Raw genomic sequence first — 17,217 nt, forward strand, 5'->3', positions numbered from 1 at the left:
AGGATTCCAGTTTGATTCCCAGAAACTACATGGTGACTCACAACCAGCTGGAACTCCAGTTCCACGGTGTATTAGTGAGGGGTTTTATCACTGTGATAAAACACCATGACCAAAAGCAACGTGGGTGGTGGTCACGGGGAGGTTTATTTTATATTACACTTCCACAGAAACACAGGCAGGGGCCATGGAGGAGTGCTGCTTACTGGCTTTCTGTTCGGGTCTTGCTCAGCCTGCTTTCGTATAGCACCCAGGACCACAGCTCAGGGGTGGCACTGCCCACAGTGAGCTGTGCCCTCCCACATCAATCAAGAAAATGAACCACATGCTTACCCATCTGGTGGGGGCATTTTCTCAATTGAGGGTCCCTCTTCCAAAATGATTTTAGCTTCTGTAAAGTTGACATAAAACTAGCCAGCATATGGGGGATCCCACTCCCTCTTCTGGTCTCCACAGGCCCTAGGTGCATATGCCCTGCCATGTAGAGTTGGGAATCACATCCTGGTCCTTTGGAAGACCAGCCAGAGCTCCTTACCAAGTGCATGGACGTATATTCAGGCAAAACACCAACACACATACAAAAATTTAAAAAAAAAAAAAGAGCACTTGCTCTTAGAGGTTACTTCAGGAAGCTCACAACTGCCTGAAACTGCAGGACCAGGGCCTCCAACACACTCTTCAGGTCTCCAAGGGCATTGTACTTACACGTGCAAACACACAATTAAAAAAAAAAAAGTTCTAAATTTATTTTTCTTTCTGTGTCTGGTGTATGTACACACATCACATACAGGTAACAGTGGATGACTTATGGGTGTCTGATCTCCTGGAGCTGGAGTTGTAGGTGGCTGAGAATCAATCACTTGATGTATGCTGGTAACTAAACTCCAGTTGTCTGCGAGAACAGTGAGTACCCTTCATCACTGAGCTATCTCTGCAGCCCCCAGATTTTTAAAAGTTAAGTTTATTCCACTGTTCAGAGAATTCCAGTTCAGCAAGGAAGAAAATGAACTAAAGCAAGAAAGTAGAGTGCAACAGTGATTTCCAAACCGAGTGTGCGTTCTACTTGCTTCATTGAAAACCAGAAATTTAACTGAAGGGCTGGGCAGAGACCCAAACAGTAAAAAGCTAGGAGTGGGGATACAGCTTAGTTTGTAGAGCATTGGCCTGCTAGGTACAAGACCCTGGGTTCAATCTCCAGAACTGGGCAAAAAGAGTGAAAAATCTATGTATAATGTCAGAGTAGGACGGTGTGTTCTGACTTTCCTGTTAAAGACTGTAAGAGCCAGAGGTCAGGGAGAATCAGGACCAAACAGGATCAGCATACTCTAGAACTCACAGCAGCTGTGGTTGCCTCGCTGAGACCTGCACAAGATCAAGCCAGTTAACATTCCAGCATGGCGGCGGTAGGGGCTCACGAGCACCCATCACTGTCTGAGGAGCTCCTGACGCTGATGGCTTCTGAGGGAGTAAGAGTTAGTTTTCTTTACGGGTGGCAGGCTGACCATGCTCCAGTGGATGGCCGCAGACCAGAGACTACACAGGCTGCACGAGCTGGACTTGGTAGATAAAAAAAAGGTCAAGAGGCTGGGAAGTGGTGAGAGGTGGGGGCGGATCTGGGAGAAGTTACGGAAAGAGCGTGGGAGGGAGCGGTGATTATGGTCAAAATACAACCTGTGCCTGAATGAAACTTCCAAACGTTAATACAAACATTACATTTAAAGATGACTTCTGTGTTGCTGTAACAAGTGCCTGTGGGAAAGATTTCAAAGGTGTGTGGGTGGAGGCGGCCAGGACGGGACAGACAGAGCAGCTCACCTCAGGGTGGCCAGGCTGCAGAAACAGAACTTGTGCCATTGGCTTTCTCCTTCCCCTCACATCCCATCCAGGTCCCGCCCACATTTACAGCTGCTCTTCCAGCCTAGTTCATACTTTCTGGAAACTCTATTTCCCGATCTAGGCTTCTCAGTCTAGTTAAGGTGACAATCAAGCTAACGCATGTTACACTCTCAGTGGCAGGAATAAACGCTATTACCCAACTTTGCAATTATGCCTTTTAATGATAACAAGAGAATAAATTAATCCCCATAGTGTAGAGACCCACAGAGGTTTCCTAGTGAGAACTTACTCAGGGTCTGAGAATCTGAGCTTGCTTTCCCCAGCAGGGCTGCATAAGGAGATGACTTGACCGCGGGCATGGTGGTTACCAGGTGTTTGGAAGGGTCTGCATTTGGCCGTGCAGTGTGCTTTGATCTAACGAGGGGGAGGTCTTTTGCCCGCCCCTTGGCATTGTTATAAAAAGCCCTTTAGAAGAGGCAGAAGGGGCCGGTGGGTTTTGATCCAGGTCCTCCTGAAGCCATCCTGTGTTTCTGTCTTTCTTCTCTTCACTATCTTTCTAAGTTTCTTATCCCTCTCTCCTTCTCATAGGAACCATTTTAAAAGGTGGGAGCTGGCCTCCCACACCATAGTATTTATAAGTTTCAAATACTTTTGAAAAGAAAAATGATACATAATATAAAGATCTAGAAGTAAATAATTTATTTTAAAGAAACTTTCCCCATATCAACATAAATAATATCATTATATGCATTCTCAGGTAGAGTCAGAAATTTAAAAAATTTTGAAAAACAAAACTGAAATTCTGGCACAATTTAAGATTCTGGACCCTGGGTGGGCAGTGGTAGCTCACACCCTTAATCCCAGCATGCAGAGGCAGAGAATCTCTGTGAGTTTGAGGCCAGCCTGGTCTACAGAGAGAGTTCCAGGACAGCCAAGGCTACACAGAAAAACCCTGCCTCAAAAACTAGACAAAAGAAAAAAAAAAAAAAAAGGTTCTATGCCCTGAAGAAATCCAGTTTATAAGCAGGAATGCTGATTGTACAAATGACCTGGACAGTCATTTGAACTAGGCCTTTTTCATTTCTCCACTTAAAAACAGTAACACTTGAGCCAGGAGTGGTGGGCACATGCCTTTAATCCCAGCACTCGGGAAGCAGAGGTGGAGTGGTCTCTGATTTCAAGGCCAGCTTAGTCTACAGAACAAGTTCCAGGACAGCAAGGACTACATAGAGAAACCGTGTCTCAAAACCAAAACCAAGCAAACAATAACTAAAAAACAAACAACAAAAACAAAATAAGCAAATAATAACAAAAACAAAAAACAAAAACAAAAAATTAAGACCACTTAAGACACTGAAACTAAAAATTATCCAGATTTCAAAACAAGTGGTTGGTCTGGTTAGCTAATTAGTAAAACTAAATTCCTTTTTTGTTTCTCTTCTCTGTTTTTAGGTAGTGTCTTGTTGTGTAATGGAGGCTGGTCTTGAGGCCATGGGTTCAAGCAATCTTCCTAGCTCAAACCACTGGGATAGCTATGACTACCACATGTGCCACCACACCTGGGGACCTGGCCAACTATCTTTAGGGAGGAGAAACGAAAATTAAAATGTATTATATGCCTAAGTTATGAGAGTATTAGACTACAGAAAGTAAATTCTTCAATCCCATGTTCCACCCCTAACTACTGATCTAAGTCACCGGTCAATGATGAATGCAGCTGAGCTCTAATTGTTCATCAGCTCTAAGATGTGTTGCTGTGAGAACCAAGTCCTCCGGGGTAAGAAAGTGAAGCACGCTTTCAGGGAGTGAGTGCGCTTTTAACAGACTCTGGAACTCGGCTTGCGTAGTACTCATAATTCCTCAGTGCAGCCAGGACTCCTGCCGAGTTCATGTGCTTCACCTCCTTGTTGTACTGGAGGGTGTTTCCGTGGATGTCTGTCAACTTCCCTGCAGGAGAGCAGCACACAGTTACTGGGTAGTTGGGTCAGGATGCTTCAAGGGTTCTCTGGAGGACAGGACGGGGCAGTGCTGAACCCCAGGGCTCACTCTAAGCACATGTTTTATCACTGAGCTATGTCCTAACCCACTCTAGTTATTCTTTAATGACTTTGTAGAATGTTTGTCCTGGGGACTGAACCTATGGTTTCAAGCACATTAAACAAGCACTGTACTACTGAGCTACATCCCCAGCCCTTTTTGTTTTTATTTTTGAGAACAAGTCTGAGTTGTCCAGGCTTGACCGTTTTTTTGTTTGTTTGTTTGTTTTTTTAATTTATTCTTCTTTCATATATTACATCCGGATCAGTTTCCTCTCTCTTCTCCCTACCTGGTCCCCCCTCCCTTTTTTAAACAAGATCTCACCATAAAGCCCTGGCTGGCTGGGAACTTAGTAGGTAGTCCAGGCTAGCCCTGAACTTACAGTGATCTTGGCTGTACCTCAGGAGTTCTAGGATTACAGGTCTGTTGCATGCTGATATCCTCTTGCCTCCCTCCTGTCTTCAGAACTAGATTGGACCAAGTGCCTCCTGTATGCCAAATGTGAGCTTTACCACTGAACTACAGCCATATGCTCGTAGGTTTATTTCTTTCTTCTTCTTTATTTATTTTTAAATATTTATTTATTAGAGTTAGGGTTAGGAAAAATAATAAATATTTTATATGCATAGTGTTTTGCCTGCATGTGTGTATTGTACACTGTAGCATGAATCCTAATTGGTCTTAATAATAAAAACCCAGAGTCAGATATTGGGGTAAACGCTGAAAGATCAGAGAAGCAGAGTAGCCAGTCACTAGAGAGACTTCCTACCTCTGCTGAATCCTCAGACTGAAAGGGCCCAGCTCCTGTTTCCACCCTGCCTTATCACTTTCTCTCTGTGCTCAGTCATATCACTTGCTGTTTCCTCCTCCCAAGTGCTGGGATTAAAGGTGAGTACCATCACTGCCTGGCTCCTAGTGGCTAGCTCTGCACTCTGATTTCCAGGCAAGCTTTATTTGTTAGAGCACAAACAAAATATCACCACAGTATACCATACAAGCCTAGTGCCCTTGCAGGTCAGATGAGGGCACCATATCTACTGGAACTGGAATTACAGATGGTTGTGAGCCATTGTGTGGACGCTGGGATCTGAACCTGAGTCCTCCGCAAGATCAACCAGTGCTCTTGACCACTGAACCATCTCTTTAGCCATGCAACTGAATTTCTTGGGATCAATCTCTCTTACTATACAATGTACTTCCCAAAATGTTTTCTGTTTGTCTATTTGTCTCTTAGTCAGGGTTACTTCTGCTATGATGAAACACCATGACCAAAAGCAACATGGGGAGGAAAAGGTTTATTTGGCTTAATTACCTGAATCACAGTTCACTGAGGGAAGTTGAGGTAGGAACTCAAACCAGGTAAGAACCTCTGGAGGCAGGAGTTGATGCAGAGGCCATGGAAGGGTATTGCTTACTGGTTTTCTTCCCATGGTTTGCTCAGCCTGTTTTCTTATAGCACCCAGAACCACCAGCTCTAGGATGACACCATCCACCCTCCCCATCAATCACCAATTAAGAAGATGCCTTACAGGCTTGCCTATAGCCTGATCTTATGGAGACATTTTCTCAGTCAAGGCTCCCTCCTTCAGACGACTTTAGCTTGTGTCTAGATGACATAAAACTAGGGCCTCATACATATCAGCCTGGTGCTCTGCCATGGAGGGCCTCATACATGCCAACCTGGTGCTCTACCATGGAGTTATAATCTACCCCATCATCTATTTTATAATTTTTAAAGATAGGGTCTTGTATTAAAAAAAAAATTCATTCATTCTGTGTGTGTGTGTGTGTGTGTGTGTGTGTGTGTGTGTGTGTGTGTGAGCAAAAGTCAGAGGGGGCATGTCGAAGCTGGAGTTACAGGTGGTTGTAAACCACCAGATGTGGGTGCTGGGAACTGAATTCATGTCCTCTGGCCAAGCAAGAAGTGCTCTGAGTTTCTAAGCCAGGGTGACATAATGAGTCCCAGGCCAGCAAGGGACACAGTGAGACCTTCTCTTAATGAAACCAACAAACAGCAACAACAACAAAATAAGAGTTTGATTAACTCTATGAAGATGAAATTCCATTCTTACTAAAGACTATAAACTAGGGAAAATTAAGTTTGTTGAAATACCCTTGTTGACACAAAGATGATGGGTCTGGGTGGATCATCTCTAGGCTTCCGTCCAGCATCTACATCCTAGGAATCTCGGTGAAGAATGTTAACTGAGGGCTGAAGAGATGGCTCAGCAGCTAAAAGGGTTCATGGCTGCTCTGCCAGAGGATGTGGGTTGATTCCCAGCAACCACAAGGAAAGCTACGGCCATCTGTAACTCTAGTTCTAGGTGATCCAACCCCCTCTTCTAGCCTCCAAGGGTACCAGATATGCATGTGGTACATAGACATAGTTCTAAAAAATTGGCCATTGCTAAATAACAGACATATATGCAGAACAAAACACCCATACACATAAAATTACAAAAAAAAATTACTGAAATATAATACCTGAGTACAATATAAAAATCAGAATTCTCCAAGATAGCTGAACTCACCTCCCACAGCATGTAAGATAACTTCTGGGGCACAAGTATCCCACTTCTTACAGCCAGGACTTGCAAATACATAAGCAGAGGCTTTGCCTTCAATCAGCTGGATGATCTGTAAGGTAGAAAGTAATAATTACCTCCAAGCTGCCAAAAGGAAAAACTGCCGATGCCCATTGAAGACATTTCATCAATTCCTGTCAGACTTAGATTAAAGCCCTAAGCAGATTAAAAGATACCAGCATTATAAAAAATTAAACAGGTGAATAATAATACATGGTAATCTAAAGGGAAAAAATATGACCAAATAAACCACAATCTATAGTCCAAGTTAGATTAAGTTTTCTTATTTCCATGGTTTTTCTTTTTTACTACAATGGAAATACATATTCACTATTGGACAAGTAATGTTTTTAAATTTCTAAAAAACTGGCCATTGCTAAGTAACAGAGAACTATTCCCAGCACCACAGCGGACAAGTCCAGCAGGTATGCTGCTCTGGCTAGCCTAACAAGTACTTTCAGAGACTGCAGAACCCTCACCCCTTCTTCTCCCACGACTCCATTATGAACCATCATTATTGACTGGTATTACTTGGTTTCTCTGAGACAGAGGCTCCTGCAGCCCAGGCTGGCCTCAAACTTGATTTATAGCCACAGATAACCTAGAACTCCTGTTCCTCCTGCTCCATCTCCCCAGTGCCGAGACTGCAGGTATGCAGCGCCACACCTGGCTGTGGTTTGCATTTAACGGCCTCAATCTGTGAATACTAGACTGAGTAGCCTCTGGAGGAGGCACTTCGTTCAGTGACAGAAGACGGCAGGGCCAACAGGACATGTCCTCTGTACCTTGTTTCCTGCTCCCCCGACTCGTAGCACATTGTCAGGATTCATGGCCGCAACACAGTCTGTGACCAGCTTGTTGCTGTGGGACCTGGTGGTCGTGATGATGTGCTTCCCGGCGGGCACTTCTTTCAGCTGAAACCCAAAAGCACCCAAACCCAGAACTCCCCAGATGGTCCTGCCCAGCACAGCGTCTGGGCCTGCCTGTGTGAATGACAACAAAGTTCACCGTCACCAGAGAAAGATGTCAGCCACAAAGGAAACAGTCAGCCTCACTTGGCTGAAGTTACCAAGTCTGTAATATATATTTTTGAGTTACAAAAGTAAAAACACACAATGTTTAAAATATAAGGGCAGTGAATAGACAAAGAATTTATCCTGATGATAATTTGATTATCCTCATGGCTGCTTTGTGTAGCTAGAGTTTTCCTGCCTGGCCCACAGTCAGGACAAATCTCTCTCACCTGCCAGTCCCACAGCCACTCGGACCTGACCAAGTAAACACAGAGACTTATATTGGTTATAAACTGTATGGCCGTGGCAGGCTTCTTGCTAACTGTTCTTACAGCTTAAATTAATCCATTTCTATTAATCTATACCTTGCCACGTGGCTCGTGGCTTACCGGCATCTTCACATGCTGTTTCTCATAGTGGCGGCTGGCAGTGTCTCTCTGACTCAGCCTTCCACTTCCCAGCTTTATTCTCCTCCTTGTCCAGCCTACACTTCCTGCCTAGCCAATGGCCAATCAGTGTTTTATTTATTGACTAATTAGCAACACATTTGCCATACAGAACATCCCACAGCAGCTTTGGTCAACCGTTTCAAAGAAAGGGGACACTTTTGTCCTCAGGAGAGTGACCTTCCTACTCTAATTGCTGTTTCTTTTGGAATCATCCACTGATCTGCTTGTAAAACCGAAAATAGCAATTTTCAAACATATTGAAGTTCCAGGAAGTGCAACTGTGTACTGATCAATATTAGAGTACTAATGTAACGATCACATATATTTTCATTATTCAAGGAACAATAGGAACTGCGTTTCCTAAGTGAGGATGCATTATGCTGCCAGACACAGAGCAACCAAGCGGATACTAAGAAAGCAGTGGCCAGTGGAGATGGGACTAAGATTTTAATGATAAATGCCCCAATAGAACTAAATGACAGCACAGTCTTAGAATCTGTGTTCTCCTTTGTGGAGCTCAGAGACTTTTCCAACCATGCTGCTAAATACACATATTTCAGAAAAAGTGAAACTGATGTTAACACACGAAGTCCAAACTCAACACAGTTTCATATCAGCCTGGGAGGTGTACCGTGAGAAAAGGCGTATGATTCACTCAACAAGGATGTGTCAGTATCACACTAAGTTCCTTATGCCTGCATTAGCCCATCCAATACTCAAGGCAACCCAGAAAGTAGATGTTGTTATCCTTAACAATGAGATTTAGAATCAGTTAATAAACTGACCCAGGAGCCTAGGAAGTTCCTCTCAAAATCCAGCTCATCTAGGTTCAGAGCTCTTTTTGTTTCATTTTATTTTTGGAGATATGGTCTCGCTATGCAGCCATGGCTAACCTGGAACTGTAATAGGCCAGGCTGGCCTCGAAAAGACTTTTTTTTTTGGTTTTTCGAGACAGGGTTTCTCTGTGTAGCTTTGCGCCTTTCCTGGAAAGACTTACTTATTTTTTATTTATTTATTTATTTTTTTGAGATAGTTTTTGTCTGTATAGCCTTGGCTGTCCTGAAACTCACTCTATAAATCAGCCTGGCCTCAAACTCATGGAAATCCACCTGCCTCTGCCTCCTGAGTGCTGGGATTAAAGGCGAATGCCACCACTGTCTGGCAAAAAGACTTGTTTTTAATTTATGTGTTTGAGTGTTTGCCGACATGTATGTATGTGCACTATGTGTGCCCCACACTAGAGTTCCAGACGACCATGAGCAGCCATGTGGGTGCTGATAACCCAACCTGGGTCCTCTGCAAGAGCAGCAAGTACTCCCAACTGCCAAGTCTGAGAAGCTTCTGATTTTGCTTTGCATTGTTGTTTTTGAGATGGGGTCTCACTGCATTGCCCTAGATGGCCTTGAAAGGATGTTGTTGCCCCAGCCTTCCAAGTAGGTGGAGCTACAGGTCAGTCCCACTGTGTCCATCAAAGCAGGCACTGGGCAACCTGAGCTGACGTGTTCAGATGTTGTCAACTGTGGGAGCCCGTTCTCGGGTTCCTCGTGGCTTTACCCAGCAGGTCCTCATAGAGGATGATTAGACCACGGGCCTGAGTGCAGGTGTCTGAGATGGTCTGCACTTGGCTGTGCTGGGGGAGGAGGTCTTTTGCTCCACCCCTTGGCGTCTCTATAAAAACCCTGGGGCAGAGGCAGTCGGGGCCCGTTGGAATAGGTTCCAGGCCCTCTCGAGGCTATCCTTTATTTTCTATCTGTTTCTCTCCGCGATATTCTCCGCAATAAATCCTTCTATCTAATATTTCCTGCTGCTCGCACTCAAGAAAACTCTGGGGAACTGTGGGGGTGGTTGGGTAAACGCCCCACAGTCAACGTCATCACTTCTTTGTCCTAGAGAAGTACACTGCGCTTTCGGGGTGAAATAGGCTTATGCTGCAGGCTGTGTGCCCTGGGAAGCAGAGTCAGGGGCAGGGGGTGGGTATCAAGGAGTGTGTGTGGGATCAGCAGCTGTAGAAGGAAACACTGCGGACAGAGGGAGATGGGCTGCAATGTGGCCAGGTGGCAGCTCTGCCTGGGACTATGCGGGAACACTAGAGTTCAGGCAGCTCTTCAGAGTGGCCCCAAATCCACACCTGCACTTTCTGGTCATGGGAAACAGACTGCTTTGGGAAGGGTTGTGACCTGGGGTGGGAAGGCTCTTCACAGGGGAGGCATTCCCTGAGGAGGCTGACTGTTAGCTGTGCCTCCTGCCATGGAGCACCAGAGGAACCCAAACTAAGTACCAGCTGCTTGGAATGTCAGTGTGCATCCTCTCTTTCCTCCTGACTATACCGATAACTCTTGATGGTAGCTCTAGACGCTTTTGCCTGTAATTCAACACTTAGAAAGGCAGAAAAATTGTTTGTTCAAGGCAAACCTGAGCTACATAGTGAGTTCCACGCCAGCATGGGAAACACAACGAGAGTCTATTTCAAAGAGAAAGAGTCAGCTGGGTGGTGGTGGCGCATGCCTTTAGTCCCAGCACTCGAAGCAGGCAGATCTCTGTGAATTCGAGGTCAGCCTGGTCTACAGAGTGAGTTCCAGGACAGCCAGAGCTACATAGAGAAACCCTGTCCCGAAAAACAAACAAACAAAATGAAAGGAGTTCATACTCCCTTTGTGAATCAAGAAGACAAGAGGACCAGCCTGAGGACCTGGTGTCCTGCTCTCCCCTGGGCTCCTGATCTCAGACGTCCTATTCTTTCCTGCAAAGGTTCCATGGGGAGGCCAGCGCTTGTCCTTCCAGATGAGGGGTTACTGTTAACTCTGGGTAAGAAGCTAGCTCCAACATAAAGACAGATGGAGTTTCATGGTGTTTTCACATGTCAGTATTTACTAGAATCAAAAATAAACTTTCAGTTGTTCAGTTTTTTACCTTGCTCAAGAGAGCAATAGAGAATAAAAACGGGGCTTAGAACTCACTCTGAATCCCAGCTCTGCTGCTTACGCAATGGGTGACAGTGGCAAGTTCAAGGCTTCAGTTTCCTCCTTTTCCGTGTGTGTGTGTGTGTGTGTGTGTGTGTGTGTGTGTGTGTGTGTGTGTCTTCCTAGGGACTGAACCCAGCACCTTGCTCTTTCTAGGCGGGAACTCTACCACTGACCCACATCCCCAGCCCCCTTTTACTTTGTATTTTGTGACAGTCTCACTTTGTTGCTGGCAGGTCTTCCGTTCACTCTGTAGCCCAGGCCTCCCCAGAACTTTCAACACTCTGGCCCCAGCTTCTTGAGTATCTGGGATTACAGGCCGGCACCACCAGGCCAGCTAGTATCCTTTTCTTTAATATGGATATAACCATTTCCTTAAGCTGTGTGGTGAGTATTACTAGAGACAGTGCATGTGAACCCCTTTGAACATGGCGGCACAATGAGTGCCTGATGAACCTCAGCTTTGATGGCGACCATGCATCTTCAGCCCTGAACTCCAGCAGCAGCCAACCTTCCGGCCTCTACCTGGTGCAACACATTTCAAGGCGTGCTCAGAGGGCAAGGAGGGAGAAGAGGACACAGCACAGGGAGACGAAGGAGAGGCGCAGAACAGGAGGAAACCAACCGGTTCACGGGAGGGACCGGGTGCCACGTGCCTGCCTCTTTCCTCCCTAGCACGGGAACCAGAACCCTAGCTGTTTCCCACCTTTGCTTTATCCCTCTGTTCCCTCAACTTCTCCTTTTCATTGCTCTGCGGAAGATAAATACAAGTTTTCTAGTCTCAGAAATAAGGGAGGAAATCATTAGCAATTCCTAAGTACTTACATCTCTATTTTTCTATGAATTAAATATCCTTCTTTTAAGGAATAGGGCTAAACTCACAAACCTGTGCCCAAGTATACTCCAGTACAGACAGCAAAGCCACACTGTCAGGATTAACACCCGGGCGTTTCATTCTGACTCAGCTAACAATGTAGAGCCACTCTGGGAAACCCCAAGAAATAATCAAACTTCGAATCCCGTAAGCAGCAGGAATAAACAAACTTACATTACACCTAAATATGAAGTCTGTTCTCACATCAGACATGCAGAAGAGATAGCCCCCACTCTGGTTAGTCTGTTTTCCAAAGTTCATCAAGTTCACATTAATATGAAACTGTAAATATTGTACTTCAATAAAATTTAATGATAGATCCTTGCCCTGAAATTACACTGGTCTCTCGTTTCTAAAGGAGACAGTTTCTCTGAAGTGCAGCAGGAAGTCAAAGCAGGTTGGAAGAAACAAAGTCAGAGGAAGGGGCTATAAGCATCACTGGCTGGCGAGCTGGACTGGCAGTGATTCAGGTACTGCGCAGCATTACCTGGGAAGCAACATGGCTAGCATCTGTTCTTTGTTGACAAGGTTCATTTCTTCAGTGTGCTTCAAGAACTACCTGTAAACCAGGTGTCTTGATGACCACGCTAATCAAGAACCAAACGGGTAATTTTCAAACTATTGCAACTGAATCACAAATACGTAAAAAGTATAATGCACACAGTCTATTTGCCCACATCTACATTCCTGGCCCCAATAGCCCCTCAGAAAGTTCCAGTTCACTAGCTGAACAGCAGCCTGGAAAGCTGTACCTTGAGAAGCCCCATCCTCAAGTGGCCGCTGTGCAAATGAGTGGATGAGTGAGATAACAAGTGGACCGGATGGCGTCTGGACTCATTGGACACGGTAATTATGTACCTAATATTTGTGACATTGGTAGCAGTACCTGGTAGTTGTAATATGGCTGGTTGATGATGCCTGCGATGGCCTTTCCTTCATAAGCAATCCCAATAAGAACTGTTACATTGTCAAGAAGACCTAAGGAAGCAATTAAGCACGTCACTCTCTCACGTTATGGTTTACCACCAGTAAATCCAACAAACAACTGCTAGTCTCATTATTATTATTATTTTATTTTTTGTTTTCTCCAGACAGGGTTTCTCTGTGCAGCTCTGGCTATCCTGGAACTCATTCTCTAGACCAGGCTGGCCTCGAACTCCTGCCTCCTGAGTGTTAGGATCAAAGGCGTGCGCCACTACCCCTGACTGCTAGTTATTTTTGCAGTAAAGGTAGGGGATCTGCAATGATTCTCCCACGGACAACCCTACTTGAGGCAAATGCAAAGCTCTAAGAGCTGGACAGAGACAGAAATGGGAATTACAGCTGCTAAACTGAATGGACAGCCACGACCACACTCTCCTTAGTGCAGTGTATAAACCTGTTAATGCCACGGTGGCAAAGCCATTTACAGATTCCTCACTCCAAGGAGCCCCGTCCACTGTTCTCCTCACCTGCTGGATCGGACTGCTATTCCTGAATCCCTGCCCAGACTCACTTTCAAGCCTCTGGCAGGCATCGAAGTCCAGGGCTATCACATGGCACTGGATCACCTAGTGGATTATAACTTGCGGGACTCCCCTTCCCTGAGCCAGTGGTTAATCAACGCTCCAGGATGACTTCCCTGTTTCTCAGTGGGCTTCAGAGAGGTTTTTAGTACACATATACACACACACGCACTGTACTTATGTCTGTCTGTCTGTCTGTCTCTCTCCCACTCTCACACACACACACACCCTCCCTAGAATACATATGCATGTACCATACTCACAGATACATTCACACACAAAATACACGTGTGCCATATACACATTCATGTACACACACATGCACACGCTCTCACACACACTCACAGACATAATCATAGCACATAAGTATCACACACACATTCACATACTGATACACAGTCACACACACCCTCACACAGTACCTATGCATGCCACTCACACATTCACATACTGACACCCACACACTCACACCCTGACACACATACTCTCAGTACAAATGCGTGTTCTACACACACACTCACATAGTATATATGCATGCTACACACACTCATGTGGCAGTCACATATAGTCTCACACACCCTTACACAGTACATATGTGTGTTCCACACACACTAACACAGTATATATATATATATATATATATATATATGCATATCACACACACTGACACACACACACACACACCCTCACACGGTACATATGCACACTCCACACATGCACACTGACACACTGAATACATTCATTCAGTCACTACCATTCTATCTCATCCAAGGGCCAAGAACATTTTATCCGGCAGTTATAAGAAATCTCCAGGAAGCTGGGAAGCAACAGAAGAAAACCTATGTATGCGATCTCTCCGGCGAGCTATTGTTGTTGCGAGACAGTCTCACACTGCTCAACCTGACCCGGAACTCACTGTGTACCTCACTCAAGCTGGCCTCAGACGCAAAGCAGTCTTCCCGCCTCAGTGTGCTGAGATTACAGGCGTGAGCTATCACATGCTCCTCCTGACTTTTATGCCTCTGGTTTAAATTCAATGCTTTCTGGTTTTTCTCACCTCTGGTAACCTCAGATGAGGGAGAGGGAGGGGGATGCTGTGGGACTGCGATGGGGGGAGAGGGAGGGGGACACTGTGGGTCTGAGATGAGGGAGAGGGAGGGGGGTGCTGTGGGACTGAGATGAGGGAGAGGGAGGGGGATGCTGTGGGACTGAGATGAGGGAGAGGGAAGGGGATGCTGTGGGTCTGAGATGAGGGAGAGGGAGGGGGTGCTGTGGGTCTGAGATGAGGGAGAGGGAGGGGGATGCTGTGGGACCAGGTGTGGTGGAGCTGGGGTAGCACAGCTGTGCTCAGCATTTTTCTAGCCCAAGAAAACATGGTTTCAGCACAGTCCCTGGGGTAAGAAGGTTTATAATGATGGAGTCTCCCACGTGGGGACCCCAGAACTGGAACTGATAGAGTGTGTAGGGTGGTCTCTGAAGATGAACTCTTCTGGTTAGCACTCAGGTATGACAGCAGACAGAACACAGCAGCTCTTCATCTGACACATTCATGTGTCACTGCCTGGCCTCAGCGCTGTACATGTGGCGAAGAGATACTGACCTTCAGTATATTCCTTGGTGCCATCTAAGGGGTCAACCCAAACCACAAGCTGCCAAATAAAAATGGAAAAGAGAGGACATATCCATATCAAGTATGTAAAATTCAGAGAATGAATAGATTAAACACCCCCTTTTAATATGTTTGAACACATTATTATGGATGACTTAAGTCAACATCCTCAGCTTTGTGATCATAAAAAAAAAATCCCAAAGCTGCATAATCATGGAGTAAGCACACACATTTAAAGTAAACAAAAGGCTGGTTTCACATGTTTTGCAGCACAGTTGATAAATGCTGGCTGGCACTTGAACACTAAGTGCAATGTCATGGACTCACACAGCTCTAGATGGCGCTACAGGGAAAAAACTGCTACAAAGCCCTGAGAATACTTTGTGCAATCTAAGTGTGTTACTCATTTTATGTGTATGTGCAGACTTTTTTTTTTAGTGTTTTGAGACAGGGTCTCTCCACGTAGCTTTAGCTATCCTGGAATTCATTATGTAGACCAGGATGGCCTCAAACTCACAAATCCACCTGCCTTTGCCTCTCAAATGCTGGGATTCAAGGCATGTGTCACTATGCCAGGCCTGTACATGCTCATTTAAAACATAATAACCCTGTCTCAAAAAAAAAACCAAAAAAAAAAAAATAGAGAGAAAGGTTTGGTTATCTTAAGGACATGTCACAATAACCTAAGAGAATGGAATGGCTCATATAATGGGCACTAGACAAAAAAGAAATCTCTCTTGCTTAGGACTTTCAACACAATTTTGAATATCCTCCCATACCTGGTAAACTGGGTATGAATTTCTGAGAACTCCTGATATCATGTCTCATTATTTTTTTATCCTTTTTCTCACAGAATAGAATTTCTTCCTCATAGTAACTATTCTGTAAGTACAATGTTAAATAATTCAAAACTAGGATCCCCTGGAGCTGGAGTTACAATGTGGTTGCTGGGAACTGAACCTGGATCCTCACCAAGAGCAGCCAGGGCTCTTAACTGCCAACTCATCTCTCCAGCCCAAGTGAGAAGACTTTTATGGTTTTCTAGAATGACCAGCCCCACTGCCCAGCAAAGGAGACTTTCTTACTAAAAATGCTTTTAATAATGGTTTCAGAGAGGAGACCTACAGGAGAGGACGGGGAGCTGGGTCCGCCACGTGTCCCTTGGTCCTGCTTTCTGCTGGCTCTGAAGGACTCCGTGCCTGACTGCCACCTTTGAAACCACACATTTTCCCTCTTACAGACAAACTGCATTTCCTTCACAATGGCCGCAGACCAGACTAACAGGGAGTACAAGCCATAAAGATGGGCCTTACGGGGGCTGGAGAGATGGCTCAGTGGTTAAGAGCATGTACTGCTCTTCCTGGGGCTCTGAGTTCGATTCCCAGCACCCACATCAGGTGGCTCACAGCTGCCTGTAACCCTGGCTCCAGGGTATCTGACACCTCAGACATCTGGTGGGTATTTGCACACATGTGTCATGTGCATATACCCCCCAACACATACACATAATTAAAATAATAAAAATAAATAAAAAAACCAAAAAACCCAAAAAACAAAAAGATGGGCCTTACGTCTTCCTCCTTAATAGCGCTGTACTGTGATGGGCACGGCTGCTTCAGGATTTCCTCCCACTGCCCGTCTTCAATCAGCTCTTGATCCACTTCCCCAGGAGGCAGGTCCTGCAGCAGACGGGAGGACACTGCTGAAGCGGTTTGCTCCCACAATGCATTGCATCTCCGACACAAATGCAGCAGCTGGGTCCTAGCCACTGCTGTTTCCCCTTATGCCCAGATGTTCACGGCAAACCTAGTGTGACACTAGCAGGAGCTGAGGAGACGGGTGAGCAACTGGGATTTCCCCGGAAGCTTCTACCCTGAGCTTGAAATGTGGGCACCAGGAAGGGGACTCCCCCACAGAAAGTCTCACAGCTCTGATGACTTAACCTCACAGCTGCATCCTAGCCTCATCTAAACCATGATTCAGGAACATCTAGAAGGAAACCAAAACCCTTTTTTCTCATAAATAAATCCATTTTCCTTTACACATGTGTTTCCCAATTTCTTTGGGAATGCTGGGATACTAAGGTAGTGGGTTATGAATCTGGGTGTCTAGTCACACTAGGACTTGGGATGCAGCTCAGTGGTTCAGCAGTTGCCCAGCATGCATGAGACTGGGTATAAACCCGAGCACCCCAAAAGGGGCAATGTGAGTGAGGACGAAGAAGAACAACAAAATCTCCTTATGGAGCCTGGTACAACTGTAACCCCAGCACTCGACTGGCCAAAGCAGGAAGAACTCAAGGCCAGTCTGGGCTCCATAACGAGACCCTGTCAAACAAACGCCAACACTAAA

General features: G+C 45.5%; 1 protein-coding gene across 2 annotated transcripts in view; it reads right to left on the reverse strand.

The window, feature by feature from the left end:
• Window positions 1-2,034: 2,034 nt before the first annotated feature.
• The window catches only part of Bpnt1 (3'(2'), 5'-bisphosphate nucleotidase 1), a 29,362-nt gene continuing 14,179 nt past the window's right edge, over window positions 2,035-17,217 (reverse strand). For both annotated transcript variants that reach the window (XM_059280739.1, XM_059280740.1), the window contains exons 4-9: window positions 16,437-16,544; window positions 14,857-14,905; window positions 12,638-12,729; window positions 7,241-7,438; window positions 6,402-6,507; window positions 2,035-3,780 (exon numbers count right to left, since the gene is read on the reverse strand). In XM_059280739.1, the coding sequence (XP_059136722.1) occupies window positions 3,632-3,780; window positions 6,402-6,507; window positions 7,241-7,438; window positions 12,638-12,729; window positions 14,857-14,905; window positions 16,437-16,544 (702 nt within the window). In that variant the 3' untranslated portion in view covers window positions 2,035-3,631. The remainder of the gene's footprint in view (window positions 3,781-6,401; window positions 6,508-7,240; window positions 7,439-12,637; window positions 12,730-14,856; window positions 14,906-16,436; window positions 16,545-17,217) is intronic.

Source organism: Peromyscus eremicus, chromosome 15 (genome assembly GCF_949786415.1).
Source record: "Peromyscus eremicus chromosome 15, PerEre_H2_v1, whole genome shotgun sequence".
NCBI lineage: Eukaryota > Metazoa > Chordata > Mammalia > Rodentia > Cricetidae > Peromyscus > Peromyscus eremicus.